Here is a 19,231-nt window from a genome sequence, read left to right as displayed (position 1 = left end):
GTCCCTGTGCCCAGTCCTATGTACCTGTTTGTATCTCCAGATCACACTGACGACCATTGGCTATGGTGACAAGACGCCGCATACATGGCTGGGCAGGGTTCTGGCTGCCGGCTTCGCCTTACTGGGCATCTCCTTCTTTGCCCTGCCTGCCGTGAGTTCTCTGCTGGTTGTTGAGGGAGGCTGGGAGCAGGACCTGACCAGCCTGGTCCTAAATTTACCTTTAGCAGCCTGGGGTGCCCCAGATGGACAGGTATGGGACCATCCTAGTAGCCTCTCATCCTTCTTGCCACACTACCTACAGCCATACCTCACCCCCATAGGGCATCCTGGGCTCTGGCTTTGCCCTGAAGGTCCAGGAGCAGCACAGGCAGAAGCACTTTGAGAAGAGGAGGATGCCAGCAGCTAATCTCATCCAGGTACACGATGCTTAGGCAAGCCTGTGCTGTGTCAGCCCTGTGTGCTGACCTATGGGTTCCAAACTTTCAGAGAGGGTAGAGACTTTGGGGGTGGGGTGGGGGGGTACCTGCCACATTATAGACAGAGCTGGGATGTTGACTGTCATATCAGTAATGCTCCCCACCCCCTCAGCAAATGCCTGCTTTTGAACTCCCTAGACTCACCCTGTTGCCAGCTCTGGCCATAATGTGGGATGGGGAGAGAGCCTGGGGCAAAAGGTCCCCATCTCATGGTGGAGACCTAACTCTGCCATCCTGAACTGTCAGCCTGCTCCACTCCCAGCACCTTGATATAGTCACTGTATCCTAAGGAAGTCATGCAAGAAGATTGTCCAGGGCTAGACTTTTAGAATTGCCAGCATTTAATGGGCAGCTGAAAAGGGAGCCAGGCAAGAAAATAAAGGGGGGGGGGTGGCCAGAGATGGGAGCAGGTGGAGGAAGCCAGGAGCATTGTGATCTGTTTCCCTCTGTGTGGTGGACGATCTGAGTAGACTCTGATCTGTGCGTCGCTCACCATTGCCTTGGCTCCTCTCCAGTGTGGGGGCATGCAAGAGAACTCCCTGTAGGAAATAGTTGAGGGGTACTGACACAGCACACCTCTGCCCGCTCCCCAGCACACTGCCCTCTGACCCCCCCAGACCCAAGCCTGACTCGGCTCCTCCTTATCTCTCCTTCCCAGGGTCTAACCCTTTCTCCATCCCTGCTATCTCCAACCACCAGCCAGGCCTTTTCTGCTTAGCATCCCTTGGGGGCACAATGGCCACTGTCCTCTGGGAGCTGGCCTCCCCAGGGGCATTGTAGGGGCAGGCAGCTGGCACTGTCCATGCTGAGAGACAGCTGGTATTGTGGTACCCATAATTAATGAGAGCTCTGGCAGCTGCTCCCCTGCCCATGCCAGGGACCCAGGCAAGCAGGAAGTAAAAATATTTCTGTCTTAGGAAGGCGCCAGGCTGGTGAGGTCACTCGTGGCAACCCCTTAAGGACAAGAGGCACCCAAAGGAGGGGGGCATCCAGGGTTGGTCTGATTCAGTTTTGTCTGTTTCCATATCTCCCCGCTCTGGTTGATCAGTCTACTCCCAGGCCTTCCCAGAGTCCTCTCTTCACCTAGAGGATGAGGGGCAGTTTTGCTTCTCATTTGACCGTAGTTCCTTCTGCTGCAGTGTCTGTGGCTGCTGAAGAGTTGGTGGTCAATAATCTTTGCTGCTCTAGTCCCATGGCAGCAATAGGCAGCTGATGAAACTACAGCAGACTCGCTGTTTGTAAAGCCATTCACCCAGTCAACATTCCCTCCCCAAACCTTCGCAGAACCACATACGCGTGCCAGATACTGTACTTGGCACCGAGGATGCAGGGGTGCCCGTGATGCAACTTATGAAGAAAGACACTAACCAGACACTGTGAACGCGTCCTTAGCTAAGGGAGTGAACAGGAGGGCTTAAAGGAACCTGGCCATGAGTGCACCAGGCACTGAGCTTAGCACTGGGCAGATATCTATTCATTTCGACCACACAACACTCTGTTAGGTCAGCAAGGGTCAGTTTATTCTGCATGGGAGAATAGACTAGAAACCCATGCCTATCTGACCACAGACCCCCCCCCCAGCTCTTACCCAGCGCTTGTAGGCCCCTGGCTCTGGTGCCAGTTCACTGCGTCACCTTGAGGAAGTCATTTCTCTCTAGGTCTTGATTTCTTGGCTGGCCCTCCTGGTAGCTATGGAATTAGACTTGGCCTCTGGTCCTGGCATCACTCTCAGCTGGCCTGGGACTGGGCTCCTTCAGGGGCAGAGGGCTGGTGGGTGGATATGACACCCATTCTCCATGTCCCTCCAGGCTGCATGGCGCCTGTACTCCACGGACACAAGCCGGGCCTATTTGACAGCCACCTGGTATTACTATGACAGCATTCTCCCATCTTTCAGGTAGGTGCTTGCGGGAGTGGGAGAGGGTAGGGGCACTAATACCCCTTGAGAAGATGCCTTCAGGGTTGAAAAAGGAGATAGCTCCCAAAGGAACATTTGGGACTAGCTCTTCAGGTCCTGCCTAACTTGGAGCCTGGCTCGTCCTCTCCCCAATTCCTCTGTGTTCACAGTATTGATGCAGCTTTGCCCCCGAAGCTGAGCCCCACTCATGGAGTGCTGGCGTCTACATGCTCGTCCATAGATGCCACCCAGGGCAGCTACACCAGCTCATCTCCCCTCAGTCCTGAGTCGGAGACATACTAGCAATGCAGCTGGTGCTAGGCAGAGGGTGCTATGCAGAAATATGCGTGCTTGCCCCAGAGTCCCGGTGTGTGACTGTGTGGCCCCTGTTACTGTTGTGGGCAGCAGCCTCTGAGGCCAGCGGTGGATCTGCTCTGCAGGCCCCGGGCCGGGCTAAGACTGAATGGGGGTGGCTCCGCGCTGGAAGTTATTAATAGCATCATCAAGGTGTGTGGAGCCAGGTGCCTGGCCAGGCCCTGGGGCAGGAATGAAGACTGCAGAGCCGTCTCGGTTGGCTCAGTCCCATGGGCAGGATGGCATGGAGTGCGTGCTAGTCCAGGCTGCTGTGCTCAGCGCTTCTCTCCACAGTCACTGCCTCATTAGTTACCCTCGAGCAGCTGTTGCGTGATCCCACTTGCCCGTATCCGCACCTGGCCCCCTCTTGCTCCCCCCTGTCCCCCAGGCTTCCCAGGGGGATGAGCAGGAGGTAGGGCCTGGAAAGGGGGCTCCCCACATCACTCCTCCCTCTCCCCATCTCCACACCTGGCAGAGACAAGCTCCTACCTCAGAGGTAGGACTGGAGGCCGGATTTGAAGCAGCCCCTTTATGGGGGAGGGATAATTTTAAGGAATCAAGACCAAGCCAGAAAGGGCGCAGGGACTAGATGCTTAGAGATTGGCAAGGAAGTATACAGGGGATGGGGTGGGGGACCCTACATAGGGTGGCCTGGGTTTCCTAGTAAGAGAAACAGCTTGGTCTGGAGATTTGGGCTCTGTTAGAAAGGCAGGAGAGGGGTGGGTACCTTCCTGGTCATGGCAGTAGGAAATGGCCTGGCGAATCAGTGGACAGCCAACCCAACACCATCTCCACTACCTCCAGGGACTCCATGGTTGAAGGAACACTGCAGGGGTGGGAAGCTGGGCTAGTCACCCTATCAAATCTGCCCTTAGCTCCAGTATCCTCCTAAAACCCAAGTCAGATTGTGAGACTGGTGATCTCGGAGCTGCTGCTGGCTGCTCTGTAGGCACGGTTCCCCGATGAGCAGCAGAGTCAGCTAGATTTGAGCTCCCTCTTTGTTTGGGTGCTCTGGACGTATGCCCAACCTGCAGAACCATACCTAGATTCCTTCCGATTTCCCAGAAACTTCTTCAGCGAGGGAGAAAGCTAATCTCTCCACCCTGCCTGTTCTGGCCCGTGGTGTTTGAGAACACCCTTAGAAGGTAGCTCAAGCAGGACCTCAGCTCTGGGACCACTGGGTGAGGTGGGTGGTGTCCCCGAGGCCCTGACTGTAGCTGATGGCGCCCTCTCCTGCAGAGAGCTGGCCCTCTTGTTTGAGCACATACAACGGGCCCGCAATGGGGGCCTACGGCCCCTGGAGGTGAGGCGGGCGCCAGTACCTGATGGAGCGCCCTCTCGCTACCCGCCCGTTGCCACCTGCCACCGGCCAGGCAGTGCCTCCTTCTGCCCTGGGGAAAGGTAGGGGCCCCATGAGGCCACCACCGCCTCTTGCTTCTCCTCTTCCTCTTCCGTCATCTGTCTCACCCTCTCTCAGACCTCCTCCAGCCACCACATATGTGTCTGGACCTGTTTGGGGGATTCTCTGGCATTGTTGTGAGGCCTGGTATTTGTCGTCAGATGGCCAGACAGGTACAGACCGAGGGTGCTCTCTAGAGAGGCCACAGTGGACTTACCTTTCTGTTCTCTGGGTCTCCAGGGTCTGAGAGGGACAGCTGTCCGCACCATTCCTTCCTGTCATCTCCATCGTTCATACCATTGTCCTCTTTCTTTCTCTGTTTCCATGTCCCCACCCCACCCCACCCATTCTTCCATCCCTGCACCCCCATCCCTCCCGGGAAGCTGGAGAGAGGAGGAGGCCGCTGGCCCCAGGTGCTTACGGCTCAGGTAATCGAGGGCACCCGTTCTGTTCTGGGGTGTGAGGGCAGGGATCCCCTCCCCCAGCATGCTCCCTGAACATGCTGAAACACACCTCCCAGGAAGCAGGTGCCTGCTGGGAAGAGAACTCTGTGACTAAGACCGCTGTGACTAGGACCTTTGTAATCTCTACCAACGACTGACACACTCATCTCTGCAGTTCCTATCTGCAGCTTTGCTAGAGCAGGTCGGGGGTGGCGGTCTCTTGGGGCTCTCTTCTTCTATACTGAGGTATGCTTTGCTGTCCCCAACCCTCTCTCCCAACTTGACCTGGAACTTTTGCCTGTTGAAAGAAGAATCAAGACAGAGCAGTGCTTGCTTCATCTGCGTGCCCCTAACTGGAGGAATCTCAGGCATGTTAGGACAAGGGAAACCCCTCCTCATGCCTTAGGAAGAAGAGGGACTGCTGTGAGGTTGCTCCAACCCTTTTGAAGTCAAGGGTCAGTTCAGTGCCCTCATGCTCTCCTCCTCTTTGCCCATCGCTTTTGCTTTGCCTCATCCCACACATTATCCTTGAACTAGCCAGGTAGACATCTGTCCCTTGAGTCTGGGGTACCATTAAGCCCAGGTCCAACATTAGCAACCAGGGAAGAGGCAGGTCCCTCTACCCTTCGAAGCTCATCTCTGCCTTGTGTCCTGGAGAAAGTCATCCGGCAACTCTGCCCAGTGCATCGGCAGCATTTAGGCTGCTCAGGGGCCTAGGCTCTTTGTTTTGGGGCTGTAGAGACTTGGGGGATGGATTGATGGGGATAATTGGGAGCAGGGTCTTTTCCTTGTTCGCAGTAAGGGCTCTTACTGGCCAAGGGTTAGATAGGTCTGGAACTTCGGGGAGAGGAAAGATTGGACAAGTTAGACTGGGAGCTCCCTTGAAGAGAAGCCCCTGGTGTAACCTGACTTGGATTCTCCATCACTGCCTGTAGGTGCCATGCTTGCCAAACCACAACTTATAGTCAGAAACTCACAAGGTTTGGCAACCCTGAGCAGGGCCAAATGTGGACTGTGAGCTTACACTTCACTCTTGTATCCGAATCAGAAGATACTAGGGGTGGAAGGGAGCTTGGAGCCTGTGCCCTTAATGATTCTGGGTCCCTGAGTCCTCATAGGCCTGGGAACACATGGATGTTGAAAGCCTGGCATTATTAACACCGTATCTGTCTGCTCTGAAGTGTCTGTCTGCTCTGTGTGTCTGATGGTGGATGAGGAACCTGGGTGGATCAGGTGGGTGTTGAGCTGTGACTTTTGGATCCGTCACCAGGCTCAAGCCAAGTGGCCATGCCCTTAATCTTGGCTATCTTGACCCTAGGAGATGGGGTGTAATTCCTGCTAGAATACCCCCAAACACGTGTGTACATAGACATGTGTATACACACATGTGAACACACTTATCTCCCATACCCCACCCTGGTTTGGCCACACGGAGCTTGGAGATGGCCCACACTGAGCATGTTTTCAGGAAGTGGGACTCCAAGGAGGAAAAGGACTTCCTGGGAATGGCGTTCCCAGTGCCAGGACCTCCCTTTGAGGTTTATGGGATGAGTCTCTAAAAGCCTGGTCTCCTGACAGCCTGTATCCCCATCCCATGGAGCATGAACTCAAAACGCAAAGGATGGGACTTCTCCATCGTTCAGACTCAGTCTCTGGAGAAGGGACCTTGCATTCTGCAGGCTCGCCATACACCTGAAGGATCGTATGCAGGGCCTGAGCATCTCTGCATCCTGGGGTTGGGATGGACGATCACTTGAGTGGGGAATCTCTCTCTCCCTCCAGCCACAGGAGGCCAGTCCCATCCTGGCCGCACTCCACACTCTACCCGCCTGTCTCCTCGTCACTAACCTCTGTTCGTGTCTTGTTCTCAACTTTCCAGCCAGATGTTTAGTAATAAGCGGAGTTTCTTTCGGATCCACGCCAGCTGGAGACCGAGGTACCCCCCTCGTCTGCTCCTCCTGTCCCCCTCTTCCTTTCTCCTCCCACTTTAGGGGCTGGAGAGGGGGGACAGGATGGGTCAAGGACAAGGTGCATGTGCCTGCCGCCTGCAATCTGCCTCAGGGCCCTAAGGAGCCCCCTCGCCATCCTGGGGATGCCTCTGCCAGGTTTAGGGCATGGGCCCAGTGTGTCAGAAGGGACACTCGCAGGAGCTCTGAGTGTGTGCTGGCTATGCTGCAGATCCCTGTGCACAAGATCCTATGTGCAGATCTTGGCCAAATTCCTTCCCTCCTTTGGATCTTTTCGCTTCTGTAGAATGGGCAAGATGACCTAGAGGCTCTCTGAGGGTCCTTCCCACTCTGACCTGTGCCAACCTTGGAAGTCGTTTACTGACTCCACCCTCTGCTTGGGAAGCCCACAGGTGTCTGAAGGGGCTGTGCCTGGCACTTCTGTCACCATTTTCAGAGCCCTGGCTCTTTTCAGCTGCATCACAGCTACATTTGTGGTACCTGCCCCCGTGCCAGGCCCGGCTCTGTGCACTGGGGAAATGGTAATGAATAAAACATGGTCCCCAGAGAGTTGCAAGGAGTAATTGTGGTTCAGTGCATTGAGTACAACACAAGAGGGAAGCAGAGGGGCTGTGCAGCTGAGGTCAGGCATTTAGCCCAGAAGCAGCCCTGCAAGAGGAGGCTGCTGGGGGAGGGTACTTGGGCCAGAGAGCCGCATAGATCGAGCTTGGAGGGAAAGGGGAGATGAGCCTGTAGCCCAGTATGGCCTGATCTGAGAGTGGCTTGCTGGAGCCAGGCCTGGGGTAGGACTGGGTCACAAAGAACCCCAGACCAGTATTAGCCTCATTTTATTGACACATAGGTGGCCTGGGTTTGTGGAGCCCCTGGCTCCCCAAGGTGCCAGTGGAGCCTTGAGGTTGAACATGAGGGCCAAGGACCCAAATTGTCTGTATGCTTCTTTCTATGGAGAGGCAGCCCGTTGTAGAACTGTTCATTCCAGGCCACCAGCTAGCTCCAATTTGCTAGTCATGTGTCCTTGGACACAGCACCTAGCTTTCTACGCCTCAGTTCCCTTCCATGTAAAATATAGGTGCTAATGGGACTCGCTTCTGTTAAAACTGACTGGCTCCTGTAAACACTGACCTCAATCAGTTTACTGCTTGTCAGTTAAGAAGGCCTTTGGGGTGGGGCTCAGTTGGTACAGTGCTTGCCTAGAATGCATGCGTTTGCTTCCTAGCGCTGCATAAACTGGACATGATGGTGCATGCTTATAGTCCTAGCACACAGGAGGGAGAGGCAGGAGGATCAGAAGTTCAAGGTTATCCTCAGTTACATATCAAGTTTCAGGCCAGCCTGTGCTACATGAGATCCCATCCACAAACAAACAAATAAAATAAAAGCCATACTTTTGAAAAGTAGTCGGGAAGCTGAGGAGGATGTAGCTTTCTGGTGGATCTCGAGAATGCTATCCCCAATCCTGAAAAAAGAAAAAAAAACAAAAACAAAACCCAAAAGCTTGGGAACATGTCTGTAGGAAATAGGGGCTGCCTGAGGGTGGCACTGAGGAGACTGGGTTACACCTATTCCTGTGCAAGTATAGGTTGGAGGGCAGGAAGAATCAAATACCAATGGAAAGGCTCTTTCCCTGTCGTCCCTGAAGAGGGGCTGTGTGGAATAGCACAAGGGTGGGTGTCTGCCTTTCCCAGCCTGGACTGTGATGGGCCGCATTCCCTGTGGCTGTGAGTACAAGGGCTGGCTGGGTTTTCAGGACGGTTAGCAGCTAAGACAGGGTTTACCCCCTCTGTCCCCTTCTCCCTCATCTTCCCACCCCGACCCCCCATCCTTCCAGGCATCACAGTTCCACTTGTCTCTACCTCAACACTGCTGACATTTTGAATCGGACGATTCTTTTGCTGGGGCCTACAGCATGCATCTTGGGATGATAGACAGGACTTCTGGCTTCCACCCAGGCTGTCCCAGGAGAGCACCTTTACAGAATGATAACCCCCAGTGTCTCCAATGTCAGGTGCCCTCTGGTGGGCAAGACTGCCCCCAGCCGTGAACCACTGCAGTAGTTCCCACACTAAGCCCTTGTCCCAGAAAAGGACACAGTCTCTAAAGTCAGAGATAATGGAGCCCGACCTTGTTCTGATTTTAGGCAGACCCTTTCTCTCTTTCTGCATCTATCAAAGAGGGGTGGGCAAATTTAGAGACCCTACAAGAGGACACTCGGAGGCCTAAAACACCAGGGTCTGCAGATGGGCCCTGTGTGCTCTAAGAAGCCGAGGAAGAAAAGAGATTTTTGGTGCCTACCGTGTGCCAGCTTTTCTTCCATTTTCTTTGAGCTTTCAGGCTCCAGAGAGGCTGACGTGAGCCTTTTTCTGGTCCTTGCCCAAGGAGTTGGAATCCAGGGCTGCTCCGGGCGAAAACAGTGTCTTCTTGCACTCAGGAGGAGCCAGGGCCTTTGACTGCCTGGAAAGTTACAGAACCCCTAAAGCAGGCCAGAAGCTCCCTCTGCCACCACAGAATGAAAACCAGAAAGGGACTTTTAAAGACCTCTAATGCAAGCCTGAGCCCCCTTCCTCTGAGAGTCCTGCTGGGTCTCCAGAACACCCAGGAGCGATCTCCAGATTCCTGGAGCCGAAGCACAGGGGTTTCTCCAGTGTCCTCTCCTTCTTTCCCCACTGGAGTAACAGAGGACAGGGTGGCCTTGCATGGCCTAGGGTGGGTGGGTGATTGCTAGCACGAGGAGAGCCCACAGGAACAAAGCTTGCAGAGGTCTGGGAAAGCCACACTCAAACTTCACTTGGAATCTCTGGGTATGTCAGAGATCCCAGGCCAGTGAAGAAAATGATGGATTTCTTTCTGACAGCCCCAAGTTCTCAACCTACGACCTATAACCTCTCCCCTGGGGCAGGGACCCATCCCTCTGGATGGCCCTATATCTGGGGCACCTCTCCAAAGGTGTCCCTGGTTTTGTGATCTCCCCCATCTCACCATCCTGGTTCTGCCTCTCTGCTCCATGCCCTGGGCACGGGGTGAGGCTACCTCACACCTGATCTGGAAACCAGATTCTGTCCTCTGCTCAGCCTTTAATCTGAAAGCCCCCAGGCAGGTACTATGACCCCTTCTTCACCTCTGCCCCTTCTCAAGCCTTGTCTGAACCTGGCTGCTTATTTTCCTGTGCAGAGTGAGGACCTGCATCAGGGGAGATGGTGGTGATGCAGGGTGTGGGGCAGAGGATGTTGGCTGAGGTCTTACCAACAGCATAGCATGGTTCTTGAACCTCTTAGACACAGAGTTACTCTACCAGGTATTGGTTAAATGGGGCCTATCTCAGGGAAGGTTTGGGGATGTGGTGGGGAGCTGGGTACAGGAAATGAGAAAGCATACATATGTGTTCACAAGCACACAGGTGAGTAGGCAGAAAGGCAGGCCTTCCAGATGCTCCAAGACCACATGGATAGGATGGCAGTCTTGAAGAACAGAACTCAGACAGGGGAAACTACAGGAGAACAGGCTTCTACACATGATTCTCACGATGGGGGCTGGCACCTCACATGTCCTGGACATCCAGAGCTTCAGCGGCCCATCATATCACACAGCCCCACAGCTACCAACACATGGAGAGCTGTGTGATAAAGACCTTAGTTCGTGGTGTCCTAAAGCCGTGACCTGACCAGTGTGGGATAAGATAGCTCCAGCAGAGTGGGGAGGAGGGAAGTGTAAATGTGGTAGTGGGGGGGGGGCAGGGAAGTGTAAAGTTGACACATGTATATACAGTGTGTACACACATGGGTGCCTGTGTACCCAGTTACACAGTACACACACTCTCTCGCTTCCACAAAGCCAACCCCTGTGCATGGTGAGGCCCAGAGCCATGCTCTGTGTGCCTGGCTGGGTGAGCTCCTCCTACAGTGCTGTCTGTGTCCACAGGGGTTGCTACCTCCCCCCTCCCCCCACCTACCTGGGCTGGTCCTGGATCCTCGTCCTCCTGTCTCTGACTTCCTTCCGGTTTCTCTCACTGCTTTCACTCTGACATCTGTCTCCTGTGTACCCCTTATCTGTATGGGGCTGGGGCTGGGGCTGGGGCTGGGAGGTGGGGCTGGGGTGGGGATATGTCCCCATTGACCTATCTAGCTTCAAATAGGCATCAGGGCCCCCATGCCACACCGGAGGAAGTAACTGATGGAAACCAAGACCCGGTAGCAGCCCCCTAGATCAGCTTAGGTTAGCTTCATCCCCGCCTACCGACTCCAGGCCAGCTCGCTCACTTGACTCTTCCTCTGCCGTGCCCTGCCCTGGCAGCAGCCGTATGGGCATCAAAGACCGAATCCGCATGAGCAGCTCCCAGAAGCGGACAGGCCCCTCCAAGCAGCACCTGGCCCCTCCACCGATTCCCACCTCGCCAAGCAGTGAGCAGGTGGGCGAGGCGTCCAGCCCCAGCAAGGTGCAGAAAAGCTGGAGCTTCAATGATCGCACCCGCTTCCGGGCCTCTCTGCGGCTCAAGCCTCGCTGCTCTGCTGAGGGTAAGCCCCAGGGGTCACGGCCTGTGCATCTGCTAGAGGCAGCGTGGGTGGGGACTGACTCGGGCATCATACGTTTTTCTTTGCTATAATCCAGTCTCCAGACTGTTGACAAATCAAATGAGAATTTCGAGGGGGCACTGGTTGGTGGTAAGAACATAGGATTTGGAACCAGACTTCCGAGATTTGATTTCTGGCTCTGTCTTTTCTTTTTAATGTTTTAAAATTATATTTTAATTTTTAAAAAGATTTTTACTTATTTTATACATGTGTGCTCTACCTCATATATGCCTGCATGCCAGAAGAGGGCATTGGATCCCATTCCAGATGGTTGGGACCCACCGTGTGGTTGCTGGGAATTGTACTTGGAACCTTGGAAGAGCAGACAGTGCTCTTAACTGCTGAGCCATGTCTCCAGCTCCCTATTTAATTATTTATTGTGTGTATGTGTCCGTGTCTGTGATGGTTCAAGTCAGAGGATAAGCTGTGAGAGCTGGCTCCCTCCCCCTACCACATGGGTCTGGGGAAATCAAACTCTAGTCATCAGTCTTCACGCCAAGCACTCTTATCTGGGTCCCACCTTCCCCATCTGTAAAACAGAGGCAACAATAGTATCTATTTCAGATAGAGATTCTGAGGACCCCACAGTGGGATGAGCCACAGCATAGTAAGTGCTCAGCTGGGGACCCTGTGGGAGAAGTCCTGCGTGAAGCTGTCCCCTGGACAGTCTCCTTTACTTCTCCTCGCTACCCCGTTTTGTAGATGTGGACATTGAGACTCTCAGCACGAGAGGGGGACACTCTTATCCTGAAACAAGGCTGGCCAGCTCCAAAGCTGCTGTTCTCTGCTGTCACCTCGTCCCCAGCCCAGCCTGCTGTCACTGTGGCTGGGGGTCAGGCAGGGGCTGTATCGCCACTGTTAGAGGAAGAGGGTCCCTTTGAGTTCTAGTTCTTCACTAGGACTTGGGCAAGAGGCTGCCCTGTTCTGTGCCTTTTCTGGGAAACGGGAGGGCTGTATGGGGTCTCCTAACAGACCCCTTGCCTCTGCTGAGTTAGCTTCCCGCTCTCGGTAGAGAAGAAAGTGTCAATGGGCCCAGTGGAGATGCGGACAGGATGACAGGTCTGATGGAGATGCTCCCTCAGTTCTTGGAGAGAGAGAGGCCAGCTCAGAGCTGCTGCCTGCATTGTGCCAAGATGCGGAGGCCTGAGAACTCAGCCTTTTCCTGGAAAGTTACTGAACATCACAGGCCAGTGGTTCTTTAGGAGGTCCAGACTCATGGAAGCCTAGGCATGGTGGCGCCTGGGATCGCCTTCCTCCGTGAGGAAAGTATCACCCTCTCCAAGCACAGGGTACCCACCTCAGAGGAGCTGTTCTCCACCCTGGCTTTAAGGGCCTTCCTTGTATCCTTGTAGCATGTCTGGCACTAGCTGGAATACCTTCCTCCCCTAACCCTTCTTGCTCCTAACTGGAAGAAGAGACCACACAACGATTCCATGAAGAGCATCAAATAAATGCCTTTCCCCCGGGGCTTCCTGCCCTGTAAAGGGTAACATGTGGCATGCCCTCAAAAGCTGTGGGCACCATCTTTGTCCCAGGCTAGACCATATGTCCTCTAAAGCAGCTGCCACCCACCTGTCACCAGGCAGATGTCTGCCCTGCCCAGCCATGGAATAGGCAAAAGGACAGTGAACGGTGACAGCCAGTGAGGCAGGACACCCCTCTGCCTTGAGCCTCACAAAGGTCCTGGGCTCTTTCTAGATCCATCTTCCCATGAGTCCCGCTAATGGAGGTAGGGGCTGAGAGTGTTTTCTTCTACCGCTCTTGGTCCTCACGTGACTTTCCTGTCTCCACAGAGGGCCCCTCGGAGGAAGTGGCCGAGGAGAAGAGCTACCAGTGTGAGCTCACGGTGGATGATGTCATGCCTGCTGTGAAGACAGTCATCCGTTCTGTCAGGTAAGGCTGAGACCTAAAGTAAGCGGCCCTCCGTCCCACCCGCCGCCCGTCACTGCTCCCCATCTGGTCCCGTCCTCATGGCCTGCCCTGGCACAGGTCCCAGGGTGCCAGCTGCTACCTGCCTGGAGTGCGGGTGCTGTGGACAGGAGCATATGGCTTCCAGCAGCGTCTGCGCCTTCACATCACACATCATGTCCAGAGGCCCTGGCTCCGGTGGGCGGGGGCACAGCTGCCCCTCGGGGTCTCTGTCCTTACACACAGTGTCCGCTCCATCCAGGCTGTCTGCTTCCCTCCCCTCTCCCCTCCCCTACTTTGTGGTGGTCTCCTTCCTTCCCTCTCCCTAGCTGCGCCAGAGACACCGGGTAGCTTCTGCTGTCGTCTCTGCCTGCCCTACGTGTGTTTTTCTTCTGGATCTGTCTCAGTCCCAAGCTTCTTTCATCCCCACAGTCTTTCTCCCTGTGTGCCTTGGCCTCTCTCTCTCCCTCCTAGGACATCCTCAAGATCAGTACTCCATAGGTCAAGAACTCAGTGAAACTAAGTCAGGGTGTCATGGTCAGCATTAAAAAAAAAAAAAAACAACAAAAAAAAAAACAAGTGAAGTTGGTATAGCGGCACTTCTGTGACCCTAACCCTTGGGAGGTAGAAACAGGAGGATTGGGAATTCAAACCTTGACTGCATAGACAGTTTGAGGCTCTCCTGAGCTACCGACCTCCTGCTTCAAAAAACAGAAAGAAAAGAAGTATGAGACTAATTGCCTCATACTGAGGGTGACTATGCTTGTGTAACATGTGTGTTTAGCCTGTGTGTGAATGAGCACTGGTTTGCAGGATAAGATGTATTTCTTAGGTCTTGGTGAAACAGTTTTGAGAGCCATGATATATTATTGGCTGCTGTGATAATTAAGTAGGTGCGGGTCTCCTATGCCCTGTAGCCATACCCAGTGTGGATTTGGCCCCAGCTTCCTGGCGAGGAGTCCTGGCTGGGTCTCCACTTCCAGCCTGCAGCTGGGCTGCCGAGGCCACGGAAGCTCGGCCCCCTTGACTCTGTTCCCTGGCTCCTGCACCTGCCCTCGGCCTCTTTCCTGTATTTCTTTGAGATCAACCAGCTGGGCTCCTCCCCGAGTCAGACACCTCCTCATCACTTCCTCTCCCTTTCTGGGACCACCATCTTGGACACAGTATCTGAGCTGTGAAGGCCAGGAGAGCTCTCCTTAACCCCCTCACAGCCCCCCTCACACCCAGGATGCCCCCAAACTACTCCTCTGCCCATCTCCCCAAGTCAGGCGGTCAGTACCACTGTCTGCCCTGTCTCCAGCCATAGGAGTCAACTTGGATTTGGACTCAAGTCTCTTGTCCAGCCTCTGAGTGGCTTGAATCTGTCTCCTACTCCACCCCACTGTCCCCTGCCAACTCCGGCCCATCCTGAGAACTGGTCTTGGTGCCTAGAGCATGGAGCACCCCAACACATTCTAGAAGTTGGCAAAGCAAGCATGTTGAAGCAGAGCGGTAGTGGTGGCCCCCATCCCAGTGCTTTCTCTACACAGCCCCCACCCCAGCCCTTCCTCGTGGGCTCGTTCTGGCTTGCCACGCTGCCCACCACTCTGGAGACTGTCCACTTTCTCCCATGCTCCTCATCCCACCCCTCAGAGCTCTGTCTCTCCACACTTCCATGCCTGTTTCTAGAAAGCTCCTTTTTCTTCAGAGCAAGAAAAGCTCTCCTGCCCCTGGCTGAAAAATACCACCCGAGGTTCTGCCTACTGTGGCCCTTCTCCTGTCTCCCAGCTCTCCTTTCCTGTTCTTGTCATCCCATACTTCCCTGTGTTCTCCCAGCTCCCCACCCTAGAGCTGGGTCGGGTTTTTTTGGTTTGGTTGTTTTGTTTGTTTGTTTGTTTGTTGGGGGTGGGGTGGGGGGTAGATAATGCTTGTAAGAGATTCTCTCTACACCTGGCCTCCCTGTAGCCAGAGGTTGGATATAACTCCCTCTGGGTGTCCGAGAACCTGCACACAATTGCCGAGAATGCACAGAGTGAATGCGACATTTCTTCCCTTAAGCAAGCAGCAGCAGTTGGTGTCTTAGAAGCCTCCATGTCCCACTGAGCTGAGAGACAAGAGGGCCATTTCCTGCCTCCTAGATTAATGCCACCATAGAGGCACATGAGAAAACATCAAGCCAGGAAACATCACATCCAGAAAACACCTGGATGTGCAGGGCAAAGGGGAGCATGGTGGTTGGTTAAAGAGCTAGGGGACCCAGCAGAGGTTGTTGGAGAGAGTGGTCGAAGTAGACGACCTGGACCTGGATAAAGAAGCAGAGAAGGGACTGGAAGAGTCCCCTACGGGAACAGGAACATCTATCAGAGATTCCCCCTTCCCTAACAGGATTCTGAAGTTCCTGGTAGCCAAAAGGAAATTCAAGGAGACGCTGCGGCCATACGATGTGAAAGATGTCATTGAGCAGTATTCAGCAGGGCACCTGGACATGCTGGGGCGGATCAAGAGCCTGCAAGCCCGGTGGGTGTTTGGGCTCTGAGGAGGGAGGGTTGGGGAGTTGAGGGTCCCGGCCCAGGGGACAGAGCAAAAGGCCATCTGTGCTCTGTAGGCATATTGCCAGGTGGTCTATCTGTAATCTTAGCACTGGGGAGACAGAGGAGGGAAGATCACGAGTTCTAGTCTAGTCTAGTCTAGGCTAGGCTATGAAACTCTGCTTCAAAAGATCAAAGAAACCAGAAATTGAACCCAAACCAGAAGATCCCTGTCTTGCAGTGTACAATGTTTGGAAGCCGAAAACCGAAACAACAACCTCGGTCATAGCCCTCTGGCTAAGTCCAGTCTACATTCCTGACGTGAGGGCTTTCCTTAGGATGCCTGTCTTCAGGTCCTCAAGTAACTGGACTACAGTAACCACTAACTTCCCATTTCCCAAGTAGCAGTGTGAAGTGAAGCAAGTTACTCTTCGCTTCTCTAGAATCCCGCATGTCCACTAGGTCCAGGATTAAGGAAGAACCTTTATATCAAGTCACAAACTGCCTAGAGCTCTCCTTTCTCCTATACCACTCATTGTACGTTCACTCATTAACTTAAAAAGTAACAATGAAGGTGGGCCGTGGTTGGTGGACGGCACTGGAGAAGCAGAAGGAGGAGGATCTTTAAGTTTGTGGGAAGGAGTGATCTGCTGTGACCTCTGCTGTGCTTAGTCCGAGTAAATAAAGACCGAATGGATTACTGGATTTAGCAACATGATGTTCGTTTGGGAGAGGGAAAGGCTGACTACAGTGGCTTTGTGGGGGAAGGAAGCCGGGCTGCAGGCAGAGGATGCAGGCAGAGAGCAGAATAAGGTGGGGTCATCTCTGGCCTTGTCCACCTTCTAACATTCCCCTCCCTAGCCCGTTTTCCCACCTCGGAGGCTCAGCTTGTTATTTGGAGAACTTTCAAAGCAGGGGCTGGTGTCTTCCAGGTTCACCTCTCTTGGGCAGGGACGTGGCCTCTTCCCATGAGTGCAGTCTGACTTCCTGGTCAGCAGTCAACCTAGGGTTCTCGTGGAAGGGAGGTGCAGTGTAACTCAGTCTCTCTGATGGTTGCTTTCCCCCACAGGGTGGACCAAATTGTGGGTCGGGGGCCCGGGGACCGCAAGACTCGGGAGAAGGGCGATAAGGGTCCTTCAGACACGGAGGCAGTGGATGAAATCAGCATGATGGGGCGCGTAGTCAAGGTGGAAAAGCAGGTGAGTGTAGGAAGGACTTCTATCGGATGCCTGAAATAGCTGTCAAAGGTTCAGCACTGCAGTACTGCAGAAACTTGAACTAGTAGAGCCCACATGCTAAGTTCTGCTCCGCCAAGCTCTACACTACAAACAAGCTCTGCTCCCAGAAAGCCCATTCACAATCATTCCAGAAGGATCTCACGGGTAAGCTCATCCTAACCACGCCTCCTACCTAGTAGTCCTAAGGTTTCCAAGCCCCGTCCCCGATCTCTAGCCCCGCCCCGCCCAGGCCAACTTCCTTCCTTAGGGGTAACCGGCTCTTGTGTCCAGCGTCACCTCCCAGCCTCGTCCCGCTCCGCCCACCAGGTGCAGTCCATCGAGCATAAGCTGGATCTGCTGCTGGGCTTCTACTCGCGCTGTCTACGCTCTGGCACCTCGGCTAGCCTGGGCACCGTGCAAGTACCGCTCTTCGACCCCGACATCACCTCGGACTACCACAGCCCTGTAGACCACGAGGACATCTCTGTCTCCGCACAGACGCTCAGCATCTCTCGCTCAGTCAGCACCAACATGGACTGAAGGGCTTCTCAGGGGCGGGGCAGCCTTCGGTTTGCCCCTCGGATTCACCCCGGGGCCTCTGGACTCCTCTCTTACTTGAACTCGCTCCCTGGCAGGGAGAGAGGCCATACGCAGTATTGAGCTGTCTGGGTGGGCGAGATACCCAATGCCAGCCAGGTACCAGCGCCCCAGGAGCATGAAATGCCAGGCCACAGCAATGGCTGACCGGAGGCCACTGGGCGCTCCCGGACCCTGCCCGTTCCATCATGACTCAATGTGGCCCGCCTGGCAGGGGCTCTGCCCTGAGAGTGGGAGCAGAGCGCTGGGGCCCTGGTCCCTGACCCAGCTTCTAGCTATGCAAGGTGAGGTCTCCAGGCCCGCCCTTCCAGGCAGAGCAGGGAAGTCCTCCTGCCAAGCCCCGCCCCACCCGGGGATGGGCCCAAGGTGCCCCAACAGGTGCCCACAAAGCACAGGACTCTGCCATAAGGTAGATGGGCATCATATATGCAAACTATGTTAAATATGCAACTTTAGGGACCCCCATGGGGTTCCTCTGCCCCTCCCTCACTGGGAGATGGGCCCCAGCAGTAGCTGGTCTCAGGCTGCTTGGCCATACTCCACCTCCACTCTTTGGCTTATCCATCCTCACCCAGCATGGGGCCTAAACCTCTCTGTCCTCTCCCAAGGGCAGTACCTGGGCCTTTCTGCCCCTTTGTAGGTGTCACCCCAGGGGCTCGCTCTTCCTGCTGGATATCCATTCCCTTTGGCCCTCCAGTTTTGACAGCACAAGTTCCTGTATTTTCCCTAAACCTACCAGACAGTGGCCCACCACCAGGAACCACAAGCATGGTCCTTTTATTTCTCCAGCAGAACGCCGCACACACCGATGCACACGACGCCACACACTTGAAGGTGTGAGCACAAAGCCACTGGACCCTTCCTGGGCGGGAGAGGAGGGTTTAGAGCATCCACATGTCTCCCCAGGCCCCGTCTCAGAGTTTGACTTGCTCCCCTCCTCAAAAAAGGCCCCAGAGTCCTCTGGTTACCCTAAGGACTACGTTGGTAGCCCTATAGTGTAACTCAGGCCTAGGCCTCGAGGCCTTGCACACCTGGAGAGAATCCAGGCACATCCTCTTTCTAGTCTCAGCGAGGACACATGCATCCAGTGCTATGGCAACTGCACCTGGCTCTCACCGGCACCAGTCTCTGCCCCACTTTCTCACTTCAATTGGCAGCGCTGCATATTGACACAAACGCCCAAACACTGCAGGCCCCACCATCAGTTTTAGATCCCTATCCCTCTGCTCCTCTCTTGCTAAGCTAAAGCAAGTGGCAAGAGAGTGAGGGATGGGGTTCCAATGACAACACTCCGGGGGATGCTTGGGAACAAGGGGCTGAGGCCGAACTATCTGCATCTCATACTGGGACCTGCATGTACCAGTGCCAGGGCTTGGGTTGAATCCTGCTCAGCCCTATGGTGCCCAATCTCTGCCCTACCATCTGCATGTACCATCATGCCCTGGATGGAGCCCATCCTGGCTCACTTCACTTGCATTGTATTGCCTCCTGGGGAGCCACTCCACCCCCTCAGAGATGGAGCTGTACAGAGGGTCTGGAGACTAAGATTATCCTGTGACCAAAGGAGACATGGGAAGAGGCCCTCCCTCTTTCCACGATCGAGGTTCCCCCACCAACCCGGTTCTCAGATATGCAAGTACCTCACTTTGTTAACTTATTAACTTATTGGTTTCATTAAAGTTTTCAGTAGGAAGTGATTGGTCTTGGTTGTGCTCAGTGGCTGAAGGCTGAGGCTCCTGGTTTGATGGTGAAAATGAGATTTGGATTTATTGTAAACCATAAAAGCCCAACTCCATATGACTCAAGAAAAATGAAGAGGCACATTGTCCCATATAATTAAAGCATCTAGAGGGTAGATTCGGCTTCGCCTACATGCTCAAACACATGCTAACCCCTTGTCT

The 19,231-nt window shown here is 54.3% G+C and overlaps 1 protein-coding gene across 1 annotated transcript in view; it reads left to right on the top strand.

Moving 5' to 3' along the window:
- The window catches only part of Kcnq4 (potassium voltage-gated channel subfamily Q member 4), a 50,903-nt gene extending 31,880 nt beyond the window's left edge, over positions 1-19,023 (top strand). The window contains exons 6-14 of the mRNA XM_021199776.2: positions 41-151; positions 321-416; positions 2,285-2,373; positions 3,967-4,128; positions 10,824-11,044; positions 12,895-12,994; positions 15,374-15,505; positions 16,586-16,715; positions 17,061-19,023. Of these exons, the coding sequence (XP_021055435.1) occupies positions 41-151; positions 321-416; positions 2,285-2,373; positions 3,967-4,128; positions 10,824-11,044; positions 12,895-12,994; positions 15,374-15,505; positions 16,586-16,715; positions 17,061-17,273 (1,254 nt within the window). The 3' untranslated portion in view covers positions 17,274-19,023. The remainder of the gene's footprint in view (positions 1-40; positions 152-320; positions 417-2,284; positions 2,374-3,966; positions 4,129-10,823; positions 11,045-12,894; positions 12,995-15,373; positions 15,506-16,585; positions 16,716-17,060) is intronic.
- The last annotated feature ends 208 nt before the right edge of the window (positions 19,024-19,231 follow it).

The sequence above is a fragment of the Mus pahari genome, chromosome 6 (genome assembly GCF_900095145.1).
Source record: "Mus pahari chromosome 6, PAHARI_EIJ_v1.1, whole genome shotgun sequence".
In the NCBI taxonomy this organism is placed as follows: Eukaryota; Metazoa; Chordata; class Mammalia; order Rodentia; family Muridae; genus Mus; species Mus pahari.
This window is presented reverse-complemented; position numbering and strand designations above follow the sequence as displayed.